This window comes from Erithacus rubecula, assembly GCF_903797595.1.
Source record: "Erithacus rubecula genome assembly, chromosome: 2".
Taxonomy (NCBI): Eukaryota; Metazoa; Chordata; class Aves; order Passeriformes; family Muscicapidae; genus Erithacus; species Erithacus rubecula.
The window spans coordinates 81,150,573-81,167,985 of NC_136685.1; the positions used below are offsets into that span (position 1 = coordinate 81,150,573).

At 34.6% G+C, this 17,413-nt stretch overlaps 1 protein-coding gene across 1 annotated transcript in view; it reads right to left on the bottom strand.

Moving 5' to 3' along the window:
- Positions 1–17,413, bottom strand: part of KIF6 (kinesin family member 6) — a 147,798-nt gene that overhangs the window by 50,215 nt on the left and 80,170 nt on the right. Inside the window, 2 exon segments of the mRNA XM_079329326.1 lie at positions 458–513; positions 5,439–5,541. Coding sequence (XP_079185452.1) covers positions 458–513; positions 5,439–5,541 — 159 coding nt within the window.

The window sequence follows — 17,413 nt, forward strand, 5'->3', positions numbered from 1 at the left end:
TAAAGGAAAAAATGATGAAACTCCCCACCAAACTGAGGCACTCCTGGAAATTGCTCTAATTCATCTGTACAAAGTGTAGAGTGCTAATCTTTTATCAGCAGTCACATAAATTTATGGATAAATACAATCCTTAATGATTGATTGATATGATTTTTCAAATTATTATTTCGGATCCTTTTATTCCAAAATAAAATTTAAAAAAACCATGCTAATACCTTAACTTCTCCTTCTGATAAATTTCAGAGGAAGAAGGGAGATGGCTTTCACTTTACAGTATTTGAAAAAATCAAAACTTGTACATAAAATTATTACTGCTGTCATCAGCTTACAGTTTACCTTATTGGTAGCCTTAGCGATGCATTGACTTTTTTCTTTTAGAAAACAGAATCTCCTCCCATATATTTGAATTCTATGATTTCATCAGCTAAAAGGTAAAATGAAGTTAAAATGTACTCACTTATTCTGTTTCTCACTTCATTTAATTTCTCTCCAAGGCATTTAGCTTCATCAAACCTGTCAATGCAAGCATAATGATACAGAATTATTCTAAAGAAAACTAGTTACAGAAGCTTATCACAATAAAACACAGAATTACTCAGTACTATTTTTCCATTTGTAACTAGAACTAATTGAAAACAATTTTCTATTAGAAGAGTTTGTCATGTCTAAGTGAAACCCTTTAGAATTGCCTGATCTAGACAAAGTAACTGAAGAAATCCAGAAATTGTTCTTCTGTCTAACTCAAAAAACATCAAAACAGAATAAACAAATACGGCTTCCCCCTACAAAGGTGGGATGTGAAAATTTTCCCCTTCCCAATTAGCCCATTTCTTCATAAGATTGGAACCAGTTTGAATTTCAAGTGTTTATGTTGGTATCTGCTCACAAACATTTGCTTTCAAGGCTGAGTTCCACAAGGCTAAATGGTTGTAGCTGGAGGGTTCCTGAACCCTTACTTTTTCTGGCATAAAAAAGTTGGAGTCATTGAAGCTTCTGTTAGACTTTAGAAAAGTTTTTCAACTGAGGTTAACCTAGAACCCTGAGCAGGCATTAAGGATTGCTTAAATATCAAAGGGAAGAAGCTCTGAAATACCTTCTCCTTCTTTCTCTCAGGTCCCATAGTAAGTTCATCAATTACTTATTACTTACTAATTCCTGAGACAAATCTCATGTTGGCTATTGACTGTGATCCATGTTGACAGAGAGATTTATCTGGAAAAGTTGAAGCCAGCTATTTATGCAGCCTTTATTCATAGGTTACTGCCAATAGTTGAATAGGTCGTGCATCTGTTTTTCAAACACCATAGTTTATAAACCAGCACAGTAACATAAACTGAAATTTGGCATTAATTTATGACATTTCAACAGATTTCATCTGTGACTATGAATCCTAATAAAAAAAACAAGTCAGGTAAATACACAAGACTTGACTCTAATATTGAATGGGAAACAGCTATTTCCAATACTTCTTTAATTTAGAAAAAAGGGTGTCATTATCTAGCATTAAGGGGATATTGCTACAAATAGTGATGATGAACAATTATATTGTTAGCTGAAAAACTTCATGTATGTCTTACATGGAAACCATTCAACAGAAAGGCTGAAATTGCCAGATCATGGCTTCTATTACCTACAAGATAAATAATCCATGATGAAACTCCAGGGTGAATTTAGTCACTAATTGTAGTGGAAAAAGCATTTTTGGCAAAGATTTCACTCTTTGAATGCAAATGTCAGTAATTAAAATATAAACATATTGGAAAACAAATCTCTAACTCATTATGTAAACCAAGACAAACTCAGAGGCTGTCTAATGAGAAAGACATTCAGTGAATTAAATTAATATTCACTTGTTTTTAATTATTCAAAATTACAACAACAAGTGACCCAAGTGAAACTCATCCTTTCCATGAAACTTGCCCATAAGTACTGACAAAACAAGTTAGCTGTTAGCCAGCTAAAAAACAGAAAGCAAGGAAAGAAGAAAATGAAAAAAAAAAAAAAATGGAGAACAACAAAAAGGAAATCAGACCTACATCACATCGGTAAGCTCAGTAGAATTTTACTACTGGAAGTTCTGACTAAGATGGGATTTAGAAGCTTTGTGCAGTATGCAGTATTACATTGGAGTGGCCCAGCTGGAAAGATTGCTTGGTAGCATATTTCACCAGAAAATGGGATACATTTTTCTCCTCCTCAGAGAAACAATTCTAAGAGAACATGATTGCATTAAGAAATAGGATATTATTAAGTTCTCTGGAAGTCAAGTATAGAAAGTCCAAATTGCAGAAATCTGATTCTGCCTGGGTATAAACACAGGCTGGTTTCTTTGAAGCAGGGAAACAGTTATTAATGTATGCAAGAAAAATCAAAAAGAATGGCTGTAAAACTGTAGAACATCACATTTTCTATTTTACAAAGGAACTTCCCATTGGCAACTTGAATTGAAGGCAAATTCAATTTTGTTTCACTTGAATTATCTTTGACTATATCAGTTTTCCCACTTTTTAAATTTGGAGATATTACTGAGTTACAGTATAAGCTACTGCACCTGTGAAGAGTTCTGATATAGCAGGTAAAAAGCTTTATTCAAATTCAGATTTTTTACTTTCATATACATATTTTTAGCAAAAAACATATGTTTTTCAGTATTTGATTTAATTAGATGACTGCTTTTGATCATTTTTATGCCAGTAGTTACAGAAAAAAATGCATCTTTAATACATATTTTATATGTATGACTATGTATATGAAACTATGTATATGAGACTATGAAAGTCTCTGCTCTTCATCCTGAGGCACTGGCTCCTCCTGTGTCTCTAAGTGGCTGTCCACCTGCCTGGAACCACAGATCCCCATGTCCTCTGTTGTGTGAAGGGTCAGTGCCAGTTCAAGGCCTCTTGCCTTGGGCTCCTGCCAACCAGAGCTGAAGTGCAGCTGCGCACCGAGCTACAAGCACTAAATATATTCCTATAAATATAAATATATTTAACTGCAGCCAGTTCTGGAGCACAGGAAAGACATGGACCTGTTAGAGTGGGTCCAGAGCAGGGCTTCAAAAACCATCAGAGGGCTGATAGAGGAAGATAGACTGAGTTGGAGTTGTTCAGCCTGAGGAAGAAAAAGGCTCAAGGATGACCTTACTGCAGCATTTCAATATTTAAAGGGACATTACAAGCAATATGGGGACAAATGTTTTAGCAGGGGCTGTTGTGAAAGGGGAAGTGCTTTAAGGTAGATTTGGACTAGATATAAGAGAGAAATTTTTACAATGAGAGTAGTAAAACACTAGAACAGATTACCCAGAGAAATTGTGGATGCCCCATCCCCAGATACATTCAAAGGCAATCATGACTGTGCTCGGAGCAACTTGATCTAGTTGAAGATGTCCCTGCTTATTGCAGCAGGGATTGACTAGATGACTGTTAAAGAATCCTTCCAACTTGGCCTATTCTCCGACTCTGTGATAATTAGCAAGCCAAGAAAATCTATCCAAAATACCCAAAGGAAAAAATAAGACAGCTAAAAATAAGTCATTTTTGAACCAAACACTGTTTGTGGTATGACAGAAGTGGTTATGCAACTATAAACAAAATTATTAACAAGAGAAGCCTACATATAAAGGGAAGCTATGGTAACCTTTAAACATGTGGTGTCCACACTCTTCTTCCTGTGCAATTTGAACACTGGCTGGGTAACAGAACTTTTGTGTAACTAGTAGTTCAGAGGCTGCATTCCAAATTACAGACTGGATTTGATACAAATCCATTCTAATGAACTCAGTAAACTTGGCGCTGTAAGCATCTTTGCTAAAAATGACTGCAAATGGCAGGGGAAACTGCTTTGTTCCAAAGTATCAAAATTCACATTAGCACTGATTTCAGCAATCAGCTGATGCCTATTAAAGAGAGGCTACACAAGGCATTAGTATGAATCTCTCTTTGCTTTTTAAGGAAAGCAAATCTGTCATCAAACTTAGCAGATTCTGCTCATCCCTATTATATATTTTGAAATCAGTTTGTTTCATAGTAATAACATACAGAAAAAAATATAGAAGAATTGTAATTAACTAGAGGAAGACCAGAGCATGACTCAGAACTGTATTGCTCTCATTATCATGCTGTAACTATCAAGTGCTCTGCTGAATAGGAACACCAGAAATGACTGCAGTGTAATCATTTATGCAGTGATGATTCTGTGGTGTGGCATGATCAGATTAATTGATCAGAAGAAAGGCATTGCTAAATATCCAATTTACATGGATAAATGCTTACACACATCTAATACCTTAGCAATTTGTGTTCCCGTGGCTGAGACGTAGATCCAGGTAAAAAGTTAATCAGTTGAGAAAAGTGATAAATAGCAAGAACTTGAATAAGTCACAAGGATATGGAGATTATTTCCTGCCTCAATTTTACAGAAATAAATGAATATAAAGCTTGGTGACCCTGGAAAAAATGGCTTTCATGCTTATGAAGTAGAAAATTGTGTTAAAGAAAACAGAATAAAACAGGAGAAACCTGGAGCAGGAGAAAACCTCAGGACAAAAAACTCCACAAAAACCAAACCAAACCAAACCACAACAATACCCCACAATTAAACAAACATCCCCCCAACCAAACACAAAAAGCCAAACAAAACACCCCTAAGCAACTCTTAGGGGAAATGCTAGTTACAAATACAGATTGAGAGATTTGCTTTGGGCATCTGCAATCTCAATGTCGTGTGTTTCTTTTGCAGTACTAGGAGGGTTAACACTTGAAAAGCTGGCACTGAAGCAGTACTATTATCCAGAAAAAAAATAGACAAGTGTTGGTGGTTTAATTGGTGAGGTTTAAAATCTGCACAAAAATTTGTGTTTTCAAGGTTTTGCCATTATCACTATTTTCACCAGACACACTAAGTATTTTGCCAATATTAACAACAAATGTGGAGGAGGAAAGTATTATTTCTGTTTGTGAATGCAAAACTGGCAGAGAGAAGCTAAAATGACTTGGCAAACAGGTTAGGGACACCAGACATGCATATGTTAAGTATCTCCTAGCTTATTATCCAATTCAGTGCTGAAGCCAGTAAAGCATTTTTGACAATGGAAATTGCAGTAATTGATTCAGTCCCATGGATTTTACTTCCCCCTAGATAATTCTTGATCATGAATGCCATTGCCACGTTGCTTCAACATGGCTGTGAAGATGAATAAAACCAGTGGAAATATGCACCAAGATTCCTCACACTATTTTCATTTCTATCCAGACTTCTCTTCTATCACCACTCAGTACTTTCTGAGTATAAAATCTCTTAAGTAAGAAAAGGTGAAGTGCATGTAACGAGTCCTCAACAGAAGCCTGGGATGTCTGGTGTAAAATTATGTGTTCCTGCCCAGACTGTAATGAAGTCTCAGATGTCTTCCCCCAGCTGTATTTTGCTGTGACACTCACCTCTGTTTCAGAAGCTGTTTGTTGTCCTCAATGGTTATACTGTCAGCATGGTCCCGCTTGAAAACTTCAAAAGCTTCCTGACGTCCAAGTGACATCTTTCCTCCTGTCCCAAGGTAAAGGAAAAAAAAAAAAAAAAAAAAAAGAGAGAGAGAAAAAGAACTTCTTCAGAGTCATCAAAAGATAGAGATTTTGCACTTACTTAAATTCTTTTTAGATGAATACAGCAAGTCAAGTCAGCCCAGGGGCCTTAAATCAAAGGGAAGACTAAGTCTGGTTTTCCACTGATTGAAAAGCATTTTTGACAAAAGATTTCTATTATCTGACAAATTACTTATGTTTCACATCACTTTTCTAAACTCTGAGTGCTTGAGGCATAAAATTCCTCAAGCAATTTTGAATGTTCATAAGTAAAACTGAACTTTGAAAATTTAAAATATGTGAAATAGTCTTAAATGCGAGCCAGAGGTATTTTCACAACAGCACAATGCAGTTTGCTTTTGTACTTCTTTCATCTGTTTCACATTGGGCCCTAAATATACCTCAAATATTTTAAATATTCTTGGAGGAAAAAATCAGACTTCTTTAATTATGTATTAATAAATACTTTTCCGTACCCTTTTAGGTAAAGCAAGAATTCTACCTACAGAAATGATCAAGGCCTTTTTGCATTTACAACATGGTGTTTATTTCCTTTTGTGCACCAGAATGTCAAGACTTATTTGGCCTTCAAATCTTTTAAAATCACTACAGAAAAATATTAGGATCTCTTATTATTTTCAGTTCTTAATATGAAGTATGATGATCTGTAGATCAAGTAAGATATATTGTACCTGTATTACCATTAACAAAAACAAAGGCTTAAGGAGAATGAGAGCTTATGCCACCATCTGTTTTATCACCAGTGTATATATGACAACATATATGTCAATAAATAAGAAAGAAGAAAGGATGAGACTTGCACTTAAAAAATTAGAGGAATGAAGATTGTTCAGAAGCAGAGAGGGGAAAGATTCTAACTCTCAAACTTTGTGAAGATTGCAAAATAGCTTCATCGTTAATTCAACCTCCAAGTTGCAACTTAAACCTAAAGAATGATATTCCTTAAATTGGAATTCTAAATATTTTCTGGTGTACCTCATCATATGTATATCAGGATAAGTTCCCATTGACTGCAGTGAGATTTTTGTGGTGTAAGATACTGTTTACAGAGAAGGCTGGTAACAAAAGCTAGGACTCAGGGTTCAATGATCGGTAAAAGTGTAAAAAGATTTCTTTAAATTATAGAGAAAATTTTGCCCCCTGTTTCAGTCAAAAGAATCAGCACATCTGTTACTAATTCAACAATTTTGAGTTGAAAATAGAACCACCAGGAATGTTTGAATGGCAAAGCATGCAGAAATGCTCCACCCTTTTTGAATAGGAAAATCAAAGAAAGATACAGTGCACTATTTACTGCTGTGTGATCCAAAAGAGCAAGAGAATTCAGGAAAATATATTTTTCTGTGGTGATGACCTGAGAGTATAATGTTCATGTTTCATGCCTGCCTTGAAGAAAAACAGGCAGCTTTGCGAGCAGAATTTTATAGCAATTCATCCCATCTCTAGCACTAATTTTAACAAGGAGCCTGAATTGACCCCCTAGAATTGCTTTTGCTGCAGAAAAAGCTACAAGCTTTTTAAGTGCAGAAAGCCTGGAAAAAAATTCACGATCAAGCCTAAGATAAACAATGACATGCCCTTACTCACACATAGCACTGTAATGTAAAGTATTTAACTCTTCTGGCCATGTGCTTCCTTTGAGAGTACAAGTAAGAACAGTAAAGCAAGTTTGGAAAACAAAACTATTACAGTGATTATTGCTACTCCCTGGCAGAAAAGCATCAACCAAAATTAAAGGTAACCTGATAATAATTTTCCAGCACTAGCTTGAAAAGGCATCAGATTTGTACAGCCAAACAAAGCACACAAAAATAGATCTCCATAACACTTGGGAAGGGAACATTTTCTGGTTTATGCAGTACATTTTAAGAAAATACAGAGACATATGAAGTAGTAAACAAACCCATAATGAAAATGGTGTAAAAGGAAAGAAACTTAGAAAGGTTAATTGAGATTGTATTTCAGTATACTATGAGCATACAACAACTGCAGAAAAAGTTTGCAGCCTATGGGTAAGGGCACAGACATTTATGAAGAAAATAAGAGAAAACAATCATGTAAATAACAGTAAAAGACTGCAAGAAACATTGAGAGCTTGATGAAGAAGTTTTATTTTCATTCTGCTCAGTAATGAAGATTATTTATTTTCTGTGGTTGATGTGTTATCTTCAATCATGATGTCTACATTTCTTTAAATAATCCTTAAATAATCTTTACTTTCATAAAATAGCCTCACTTTTATTCAAATGACCTCCAAGTGCCATGGTGCATTAACATTATTGGTGTGCTGTTTCTCATGGGGTTAATTCTAACAAATAAAATATATGTTATTTTAAACCAAGGTGTTATTGAATTCTTCTCTAGCTTTGAAATTGAAATCTATGTACAGCAATACATACATTATTATAAACAAACCCAAAATGAAGAGAAGAAACCAGTGATAAGGACAAAGTTTTGGCAGGGTAATGGAATAGTTCAGCTAAAACTTCTAGAGAAAACAATTTCTTTCACTCTTAAAAAGCAAAAAATTTTCTCCTCTCCTTCTTAATTACCATTGCATAGTGTTACAAAATAAATATTTGAAAAATCTTATCTAAGGAAGAACCATCATATCCTGCAGGATGAGAATCAGGAAACACATGTCAAGTCATTACAATGTGACCTGGAATAGTCATTACCATAAAAATAACTCAGATCATTGGAAAAAGCATAAAATTTTCTTTCAATCGGATTCATGAAACCCCAGTTGACAGGATTGCATAAAAAAGATAAAGTTTGTATCAGCCTAATTTTAATTATACCTTTCCTGTTAGATTGTGTAACTTGGCTTAAATACTAGAACACAAATATGGCCAACTCACACAATGTGAAGTTCACTGCAAACCCATCATCATTTATAGCAAATTCACATAGCTGAAATTTTTTGGTAAAATTCAGGTTCAATCCACATCATGAATTTGTATGTTTAGGAATGTTCTCATTGAAGATTTGATTTCAGTCTGTTCTCTGACCCAGTGAACTCTCTCAGCTTTCGTATTAAACCAAAAAATTGGTTCAATAGGCTCTTCTGCTGCAATGTGCAAATTACAGCTGTCCCACTGAACTTGGGTAAGTCAGCAGGGTGGCAGTGATGTCTTCCAAGCTCTGAAATGGAGCAACAAGATCTGACATGATCAAGAAATAGAAAGGTTGCTTTAGTGTTGATAGTCAGCTAAACTCTCAAAACTAGTAATAATTCAAAATACAGTGAGCAAAAACATAATAAGGCTTTTGGATGCTGATTACTTTTTAAGGTAAAAAATGACCAAGTGATTTAAGGACTCTGTATGCCTATAGTAGGTAGAAGCCAGCATATCAGCGAGGACTCTGGTAGATATTATGCATGCTATTCTATCACTCACTAATTTAGAGATTTTAAACATTTATTCTTTGCTCTTTCATACACAAATGCTATTTACAGTCATCCTAAACACCAAATGTTAATTTTCAAGAAATTTTAACCTTAAGGGAACATGTTTGGTATAGGTAGCACTTAGTCTTCAACTGCCAACTGACAAATTATTTCTTTGAATGCTATTTTTAAATTAAATAGTATGCACTGGAATTATTTAAGGACTACATTCAGTAGGTAGGAGCATAAAAGGGGATAAACACAGACCTTGTTTTGTTGATAAAAGTGATCAAACACAGCTGTATATTTGCACAATCATACTGATTTTTAAGTGTATCTAACATCAACAAATCCTATTACAGCTTGTATTAGTGATCTAATTGTAAATACTGGATATTTTTAAAGCATATTATTTTTGTGGTTTTAATTTTTTTTCCCTCCAAACAAATTTCAAGACTGCTCAGTCTGGAAAGGGCACTTCCAGTTTTGAGTCTAGCCACCTTCTGTTTTTTGGTTTGTTTGTTGTAAAAGGATAATTACACAGACGGAGAAGATATTCATAAAGTTTAATTTATGAAACTTACAGAAAAAAATTACATTGGTCTTCAGTTAGGTCTGGAAAAATCTGTTAAACAATAGCACGAAATTGACACAATCTCTGTCTGAAAGTAGAACCACAGTATCTCCTCATAACACCACCCTGTAACCAGATTTTGGTCCTGGTATGAGAGCTCTGGGGGGGGGTTTCAGCAGCCCTCATGCCAGAGGCTGCCAGTTTAACCCACAAAAAAAATTGGAAACAACTCTCCAGAAGAGAAGTATTAAGATTGCAAGTTGATCTGTTCTGAGGAAGGAACATTAAGACTGTTGACAAAAGCAAACTCTTGGGAATAACTGCTCAGACAATGTATTCTGATGAGAAAGGCATCTGTCCACATATCTGCCCATGTATCTATTTTGCAGAAACTTCATTTTCAGAGTAACAGACTTTGTCAGTCATTTGCTTTCCATTTTTACTAAGTGGGCTGTTACACAAGAGTCTTCCACTGAAATCAATAGAAGCAAAGAGTTCCCTTGGCTCTAGGAAAGCTTTCATTCAAGTGAGGGCAGTCTGAAGAAGTTCAGGATAGCAACTAGTGTGAATTGTGAGTCTTCATGCTTATGAGGACTGTCAGCCTGTTTGGGCTATTATGTGTTTCCATATATTATCAAATGGGAATAAAAGAACTGCAAAAACTTTCAAATGAAACTAAAGATCGATTATTTGGTAAGTCTTTGCAATAGAAATAAGATATTAGAGGTCATGTAAGCATAATTCATTGCATCGTTACCAAGATCCATCAAGATGACATAGCCATCCACTCAGAATGGAAAAAGATGTAACAGAGCTTGCAATAACGAGCGAATAAAGAATGAATACTTAAAAATAGGAAAGCAAATGGCAAAACAATATACAACAAATACTTCCTCACTGCAAGCTTAGCTAAATTTCTCATGAAAAGCATGTGTATTACATATGGCTACCTTAACTAGACTAGAATTCAAAAAAGGGAAGACATAAAACAAGGTTGCTCACAGAATGCCTACAGTGTTGAGCAGTTTTTGGGAAGTTAAAAGCCTTGAAGGAAAACCAGAATATTCACATGCAATGAACTAAATAAAACATGAGCATAAGTTAATTTCTCTGTCTCTGGAGTGTCTTTGTTTATTTACAGGGAAGGAAGAGGGTAAAATGAACAATTTGTTGAAACCCTGAAAATGAGCAACAGCAAAGAAGAATCTTGTACAGGAGCATGTTGGGCACAAATTAAAGACAAGCACTATTTCTAATGCTATTAATGTCACTAAAAATGGGATTATTTTAAGATAATAGAAATAAAACAGAAAACCCCAGATATTATATATAATGTCAACATTGTAAAAGTCAATTTTTATAAAGTTCAACTGAAATGCTTCAAAAAAACCCAGCAAGCAACTACTTACAAGAATCTCATAAGAAGCAGACTAGTACATTAATTATATTCCTCTGCAGGAGTAGTAAGGAAAATATTGAACTGTATTTCAAAACCAAAGGTTAAATTAAGTATAAACATAATTTTAAAGAAGATGAGATTTACTATTTTAAGATTGTCTAAGAACACAGAACAACAAAACTTTAAATGGGATATGACAGCTGAATTTAACCATGCTGAATTTCTTCAGTTTCATTATTTGAAGAAATCTCAAGCAGCAGTGCAGGTATGTTTTTAACACCTCTACCTTTGCAACAAAAGCCACTTGACCTTTAATGCCTAATGAAAGTCAGAAATGTGGTTTTAGGCTCCTTACTGAAATATGGTAAATCTGACATCAGGTTGAATCTTAGAGTGATACTTGCATCTAAAGATTCAAACTATTGAAACATCTCTCTCATTTTCCTCTTCTGGAAAATTAGTATTCCAGTTTGCCTCCCTGTCATATGTTGCACAATTTTAGAGAGAGCTGCAGGATACAAGGAAGCTGTCAATAGCAACTTTAAATATGGTCAGGACCTCCACCTGGCGAACACATTTTCCTCAGTTAACAGGATCATTTTGGTCTGATTATGTTTTTATTTCTTACAGATTTCTCAGATATAATTTGCTATATTTCTCAGGTTATAATTTTTATTATAATTTCTCTGACTACACGGCATGGAACCAAGATACTCTAGAATACCTGCACTGGTATTGATGATTTACAGCATGCCTACTTTTGTGTTGACTAGTTATGTTAGTATATTCTCTTTAAAAAGCCAGTGGGCACCAGAGGTATCAATATCAAAGTTGGAGCATAGAGATGAGAATGCAGTTAGAGGCTATTCGGCAGAACTGAAATGTTTGCAGATCATGGTAGTGGGAAATAAAATAGTCGTGTTCTGACACAAATATTATTGGAGAAATATTTTACATTTCATGTATGACACCCTGTATATATCAAAAGAGAAAAAAATTCATCTGCTATTTGCAACCATTTACTTCTCTAGAGCTGCCTGTGAGATCATATTCAATTGTATAATACACACACATATTGAAAGTCCTTAATTAGTAGGTACAAAGGGAAAGCATAAAATGAAGCATGGTAGACTTGGCAGAAGCTCAGTGGGTGGATATGAAGGAAAAAATGAAGTCAAACCCACAAGAACTTTAGGAGACCCACCCAATGATGCTGCCACTTCTAAATAAATAAGATTCATTTTTGCATATGACAGAATCACACATTTCAGATAACTTTTCATAAAACAGGATATATATATATCCTACTGCATTTTGCAGTTTACATTAAACACCAGATATTACAAATAAATTAATAGTTCCCTTGTTTTTTAGGAATCTAAAACTGCTCCCTTCAATGGTCGATGCAGTTGCAAAAGTTTTCACTAAGTACAAGAAAGGGCTTATATTTATGCATTTGAGTCAACAATTAGGGTTGATTTTAAATAAAATTTAGATCACTGAGCTTAAGATAAGGATTTAAATTGAGGAATAGCAAATTAAATTAGTTTTGACATGCTTCATGTACTTGACATGCTGCAGCAGCATTTGTCGCCTCTGTTTTAGACCTGAAAAATGGCTTTTAGGCTCAAAAACTTTTCTGCCTTTTTCAACCAGACCAACATATTTATAAAAAACCAGAATAGTCTCAACAACCTTTGCCCAATTTATGTTTTATGCTGTTTTGAGTGATAGATACAGTCTTTAAATTCTCCTTTTGAATATATCTTAATTTTAGAAGAATTACTCTGAGTGGTGGACAAGAGTATTTTAAGAGCTCTACAAAATGACAGCCTACATCAATGGAGTCATGACAGCTTGGACCAAACGCAAGTGAAGTTTTTTGTTAGGGACATCTGTAGACATCTGCATGTATTTTTGTTGCTGGAGAATCATTTCTACCACCAGGCTTGCCAGTAACACTATATACCACAAAAGAGGCATATTTCATTTTCAGAACAATTTAGGAAAGGGAAAAGAACTTGTTATAAACATCAATTTGGTTTTGGAAACTTACTGTACTTTTAATCTTATATTACATTGTAGCTTTTTCTTTATTAAGATACTGAGGTTTTCTGAGGTAGAAGCCTGTCTATACTACATCTTTGGTAGAAAACTTCTGTGGTGGGTGCACCATTAGTTAGTAACATCTTGGGGCTATCTTTTTCTTTTAATATTTCATGCTATAAACTACAGGAGTGCAGGGGCCACTTAATGAGAAATTGAACTTTTTTTTTTCTTCCCTCCCAGCAGGAACACCAGCACTGAATGGGGTATGCTGAGGTAGGGAACTCAGAGAAGAAACCATGAGATAAACTTCCTGGTAAGCTATTTCTTTTTGACAGGCAGCAATCTAAATTAACTAATTTTAAAATTGACTATCTGTCTATATTCAAGATGAACAGCTTTATCACTTCCATCACTTAGATATTTTGGAAGCTGAACATTAGCAATTAAGAAATAAGTAAAATTTGTCTGTAAAAAATGAAATTTGATTATTGCTCTGTTGAAGCTTTATTGGGGTTCCTCTCTGAGAATGGTACAAAACAGGCTTCTGTGTTCAATGTCTAGATCTGAAAAAGTAATTAGGCATGTTACACCTCAGCAATGACCACAATAAATGTCAAACACTCACCTACTGAAGAAGCATTTTATCCCTCTGTAGGAATTCTGTAACTGCTACATTACAGACTGCATCAATATGTATTAACTGTACTTTAAATATACACACAAAATTGAGCCTTCAAAAGTTTCAACTAATCTCACAACTGAGGACTTCTGGGCACATGACAACCTCCAGAAGTCCAGCAGACTTAAAATGGGAGTCCTGTGTCCAAAAATCAGTAGAAGTTTAGAGAAGACTTCCGTAACTTGCATGCTCCTACTCTTACAAAATTTGATGAATTCACTTTGGAATTAAGGACATTGTGCCTCTTGTGTTACACAAAGAGTGCATTTTAGTAACACAAAGTAAGGATAAGTGAATATAGAAAGGGAACAGTTATTGCCAGTCCCATTATATTCATTTATTAAATTTTTTATCTCTAGGGTTTTGGAATAGCAGACAAAGTAGAAAAGGAGGAGATAGCAATGGGGCCTGAAAAATCAAACTGGCTAATTTCTCTCCCGAACTTTCACTTCTGCTTTTCAAATTTTATCATGCTGCTTTTTTTTTAATAAAACTCTCAGCTATCTTTAGGTAAAACTTCTCATTATTTTAGACTTTCCTCAGATGTTACAGGCTTTTTACTGCTTTTAAGTACTTTTTGGACTGCATTTCATTTTGAATGGGGGAAAAAAATCTATCTTGAATGATTGAATTGTAAAGGAAACATTAAATCTTTGCAGCCTCTAGAAAAAAGGAAAAACTATTCTGAATACCATATACATCCTTTCTAAAAACCAGTTTTGCCAAACCCCTGCAGTAAGTGTACTTGCCTTCTGAATCAGTGTTAACAGTCTAGAAGGCTGAGCAGGTTTAAGTAAAGCTGAAATTTGCATTTTTTATAAAACATTCTTAGCAGAGGCATTCATCAAAACAATTTATAAAAACTGCAAATTAGAGCTATATTTAAGTTAGTTTTACCAAAATCCTACTACTCACTAGAAGTTGGAAAAAGTAAAACAGATACGTCGGAATTTAAATCCATATTTCTGACAATAATGACAAATACCATGCACATCACATTTTTATACACAAAATTATGTAACACATCAGTAGTATTCACTTTCAATATTCTAAGAATAAAACCTTCAGATTTCATAAGCAGGAATATAAATATTAACTTGCACATTCTTAATACATAATACTAAGTTTACTTAAATTCACATAGGTTTGAGCTCTAGTTATTAGTTGTTTGCAAAAAGAGAAATCCTGCCTCTATGGGGGTATTGATAAATTAATCAAAATGGAAAAGTAGTAGCTGTCCTTGTTACAAAAAGTAGATATGAACATCTGATGAAATTTTTAGGATATCATATTGCTTCTATAGCAAGACCTTTTGAAATGCAGCTGAAAACTGTTAAAAGTTTAATTTCCATCCCTAGTATATTCATTCTTTAGAGAAAACTAAAGAATGACTTATCTTCCCTGTATACTGAATAGAAGTATTGCTTTTATTAACAAAAATATAACTGACAACAAACCCAGCTTGACATCTAGGCCCTTATGAGGTGACCCTTTTTTTCTGGCTACAAATTAATGAGACATTAATTATTGCTATTGAATATCTGCTTTCATGCTTCTAAGTTTCTAATGTGACAACAGAGTTTCTATCCTCTGATTGCATCCACTGGTATCCCTCTTCAGTTATTTTAGGTATGACAGTACTTCTGCTCTGGCGATTTCACCACAAAGGAGGTTAAAATTGTCATTGTAAAATCACAGAGCAACTGCAAAAGGTTAAGTATGTGGATGTATTTTTTCATAGGGTGGATATATACTAAAGTGAATACCCAAAACATGTAACTTGCTATTTCAGTGCAGTTCAAAGAAAACCAACACCTAAATGCACATTTGAGTGAAGGAGATGGAAGAAAATTGGGCAAAAGTGTTATCAGCATCAATGAAAGTTAGTATAGCACTACCCAGTCCTACTTATCAACTGAAATCCTCTAAAACCTTGTATGTGATCAATTTGGGACTTATGTATGACCAAATGATAAAAGCAATAACCTTACTTCTCATATCAAGACTAAAAGTAGTAAGTGGTAATAAAAGCTATTTTAGATGGCTTGAAGGAAAAAAAAAAAAAGCTTGCAAAAATTCATGCAGAAGTATTTCTGGAATTCAAACAAATATCCCTGTTTATTCCTCTTGGCACAGGCACTCCTCAGAGAAGACTGAGAAACATTTGAAAAAACCCAACCCATAGGATTCCAATAACCCATCCGACCTAGAAGCAGTGCTTAAAATCTCTATATTTTACATTGAAAATGTAAATTTAAACCAAGAATGTTAAATTCTCCAACTAGTACTATCATTCTCACCTGAAATACAAGCTTTAATGTCCACTGATATTGTGAAAATGACTCAAATATATAAATATCTCTAGGATTTGAATTAAGACTGGATGTGAGATTCCCCACTGCCAGTTCTGCAATTTTCTTGGAGCTAAAAATGGAATATTCTTTCCTACGTTGTAGGTCTAGCCCTTTGCAGCCAGATCTCAAAGCCTCTTCCTTTCAATCCAGGGAGTCACCTGAACCTTTTCCTCTTTCCACATTCATTTTTGGAGCATGGTACATGCCCTCTAAGAGCATGAATGAAGGACATCTTTTATGCCTAACTGGCAATACTGCTCCAAGAACAAGAAGGAATATAGAGGGGAACAGAGGAGGACTATATAATTAAAAAAATAGTTCTCCACCTGACAGTCTCAGACTTGCTTCATGTTGGAAGCAGTAAGTGGGATCACAATGATCATGAACAATATTTATGCTATCGATGCTGTAAAAAGTTGGAGTGAGGTTTTATTGTTAAATATATCTTAATGCATTTTAATGAAGAATTACTACTTATTGAAAAGAAACTTCTGTTTTGAGCTTAGAGTCATAAAACTATGAGCACTGTAGAATTACTGGACAATGAATTCCTACTCTCCCATACTCCCAAGTGATATCCCACTCTATTGGGTCACTGAAGTGATTAAGATACCCTCTTTGAGGGTAGATCTGCTGCAGAGAATGAATTTCCACCATAACAAAGGGAGAATAAACAGCTAGAGACAGTTAAGAACTCATAATTGCCACTAAGTTGACCAAAAGATCTGTACTATTCACGTTGGTTTTTTTTGTCTTCAGAGAAACCATTAGAAATAAATGGGTCGGGGTCTATAGTTTCTGAAACAGACGTGCAGATATTAACTCCAAAGTCAGTCCTGAAACCTCATCATGCTAAAATTAATTCAAATTTTGGATTAAACTTCCATCTTAAATTGTCCCTAAAGGCAGGAACTGCCTTTTGCCATCTAGTTGTGGGTTAGTGTGGCCTATCCCATTAAAACTAAGTCCTGCTTCCAAAGCAACAAATAACCACATTCAGCAAAATAATCATTCATTGTCTTCATGCACATCAACCATTCCCCATGATATAAAAGTCAGATGTGATACTGGAGTGTGGTAAAATAAACCTACAATTTGGAAACATCTACTTGCTTATAATAATTCACAAAATGTTTGTCTTTCAGAAATCTATCCATGCATCTTAAGCAATTTCTTGACCATTTATCTTTTTGCCTTGTTGGTGGGTGCCTATTTATAGAAATATATAAATTCCATGAGCCTTTGAAAAATTATAGTGATTCCAAATCCTTTACTATTAGATGTATATTTGCACTACATGATTACATATTTATTTCCATCCTCAACGATGATAATGGAAAGCAAATTAATTTAGAAGCTAAATTCCTGAT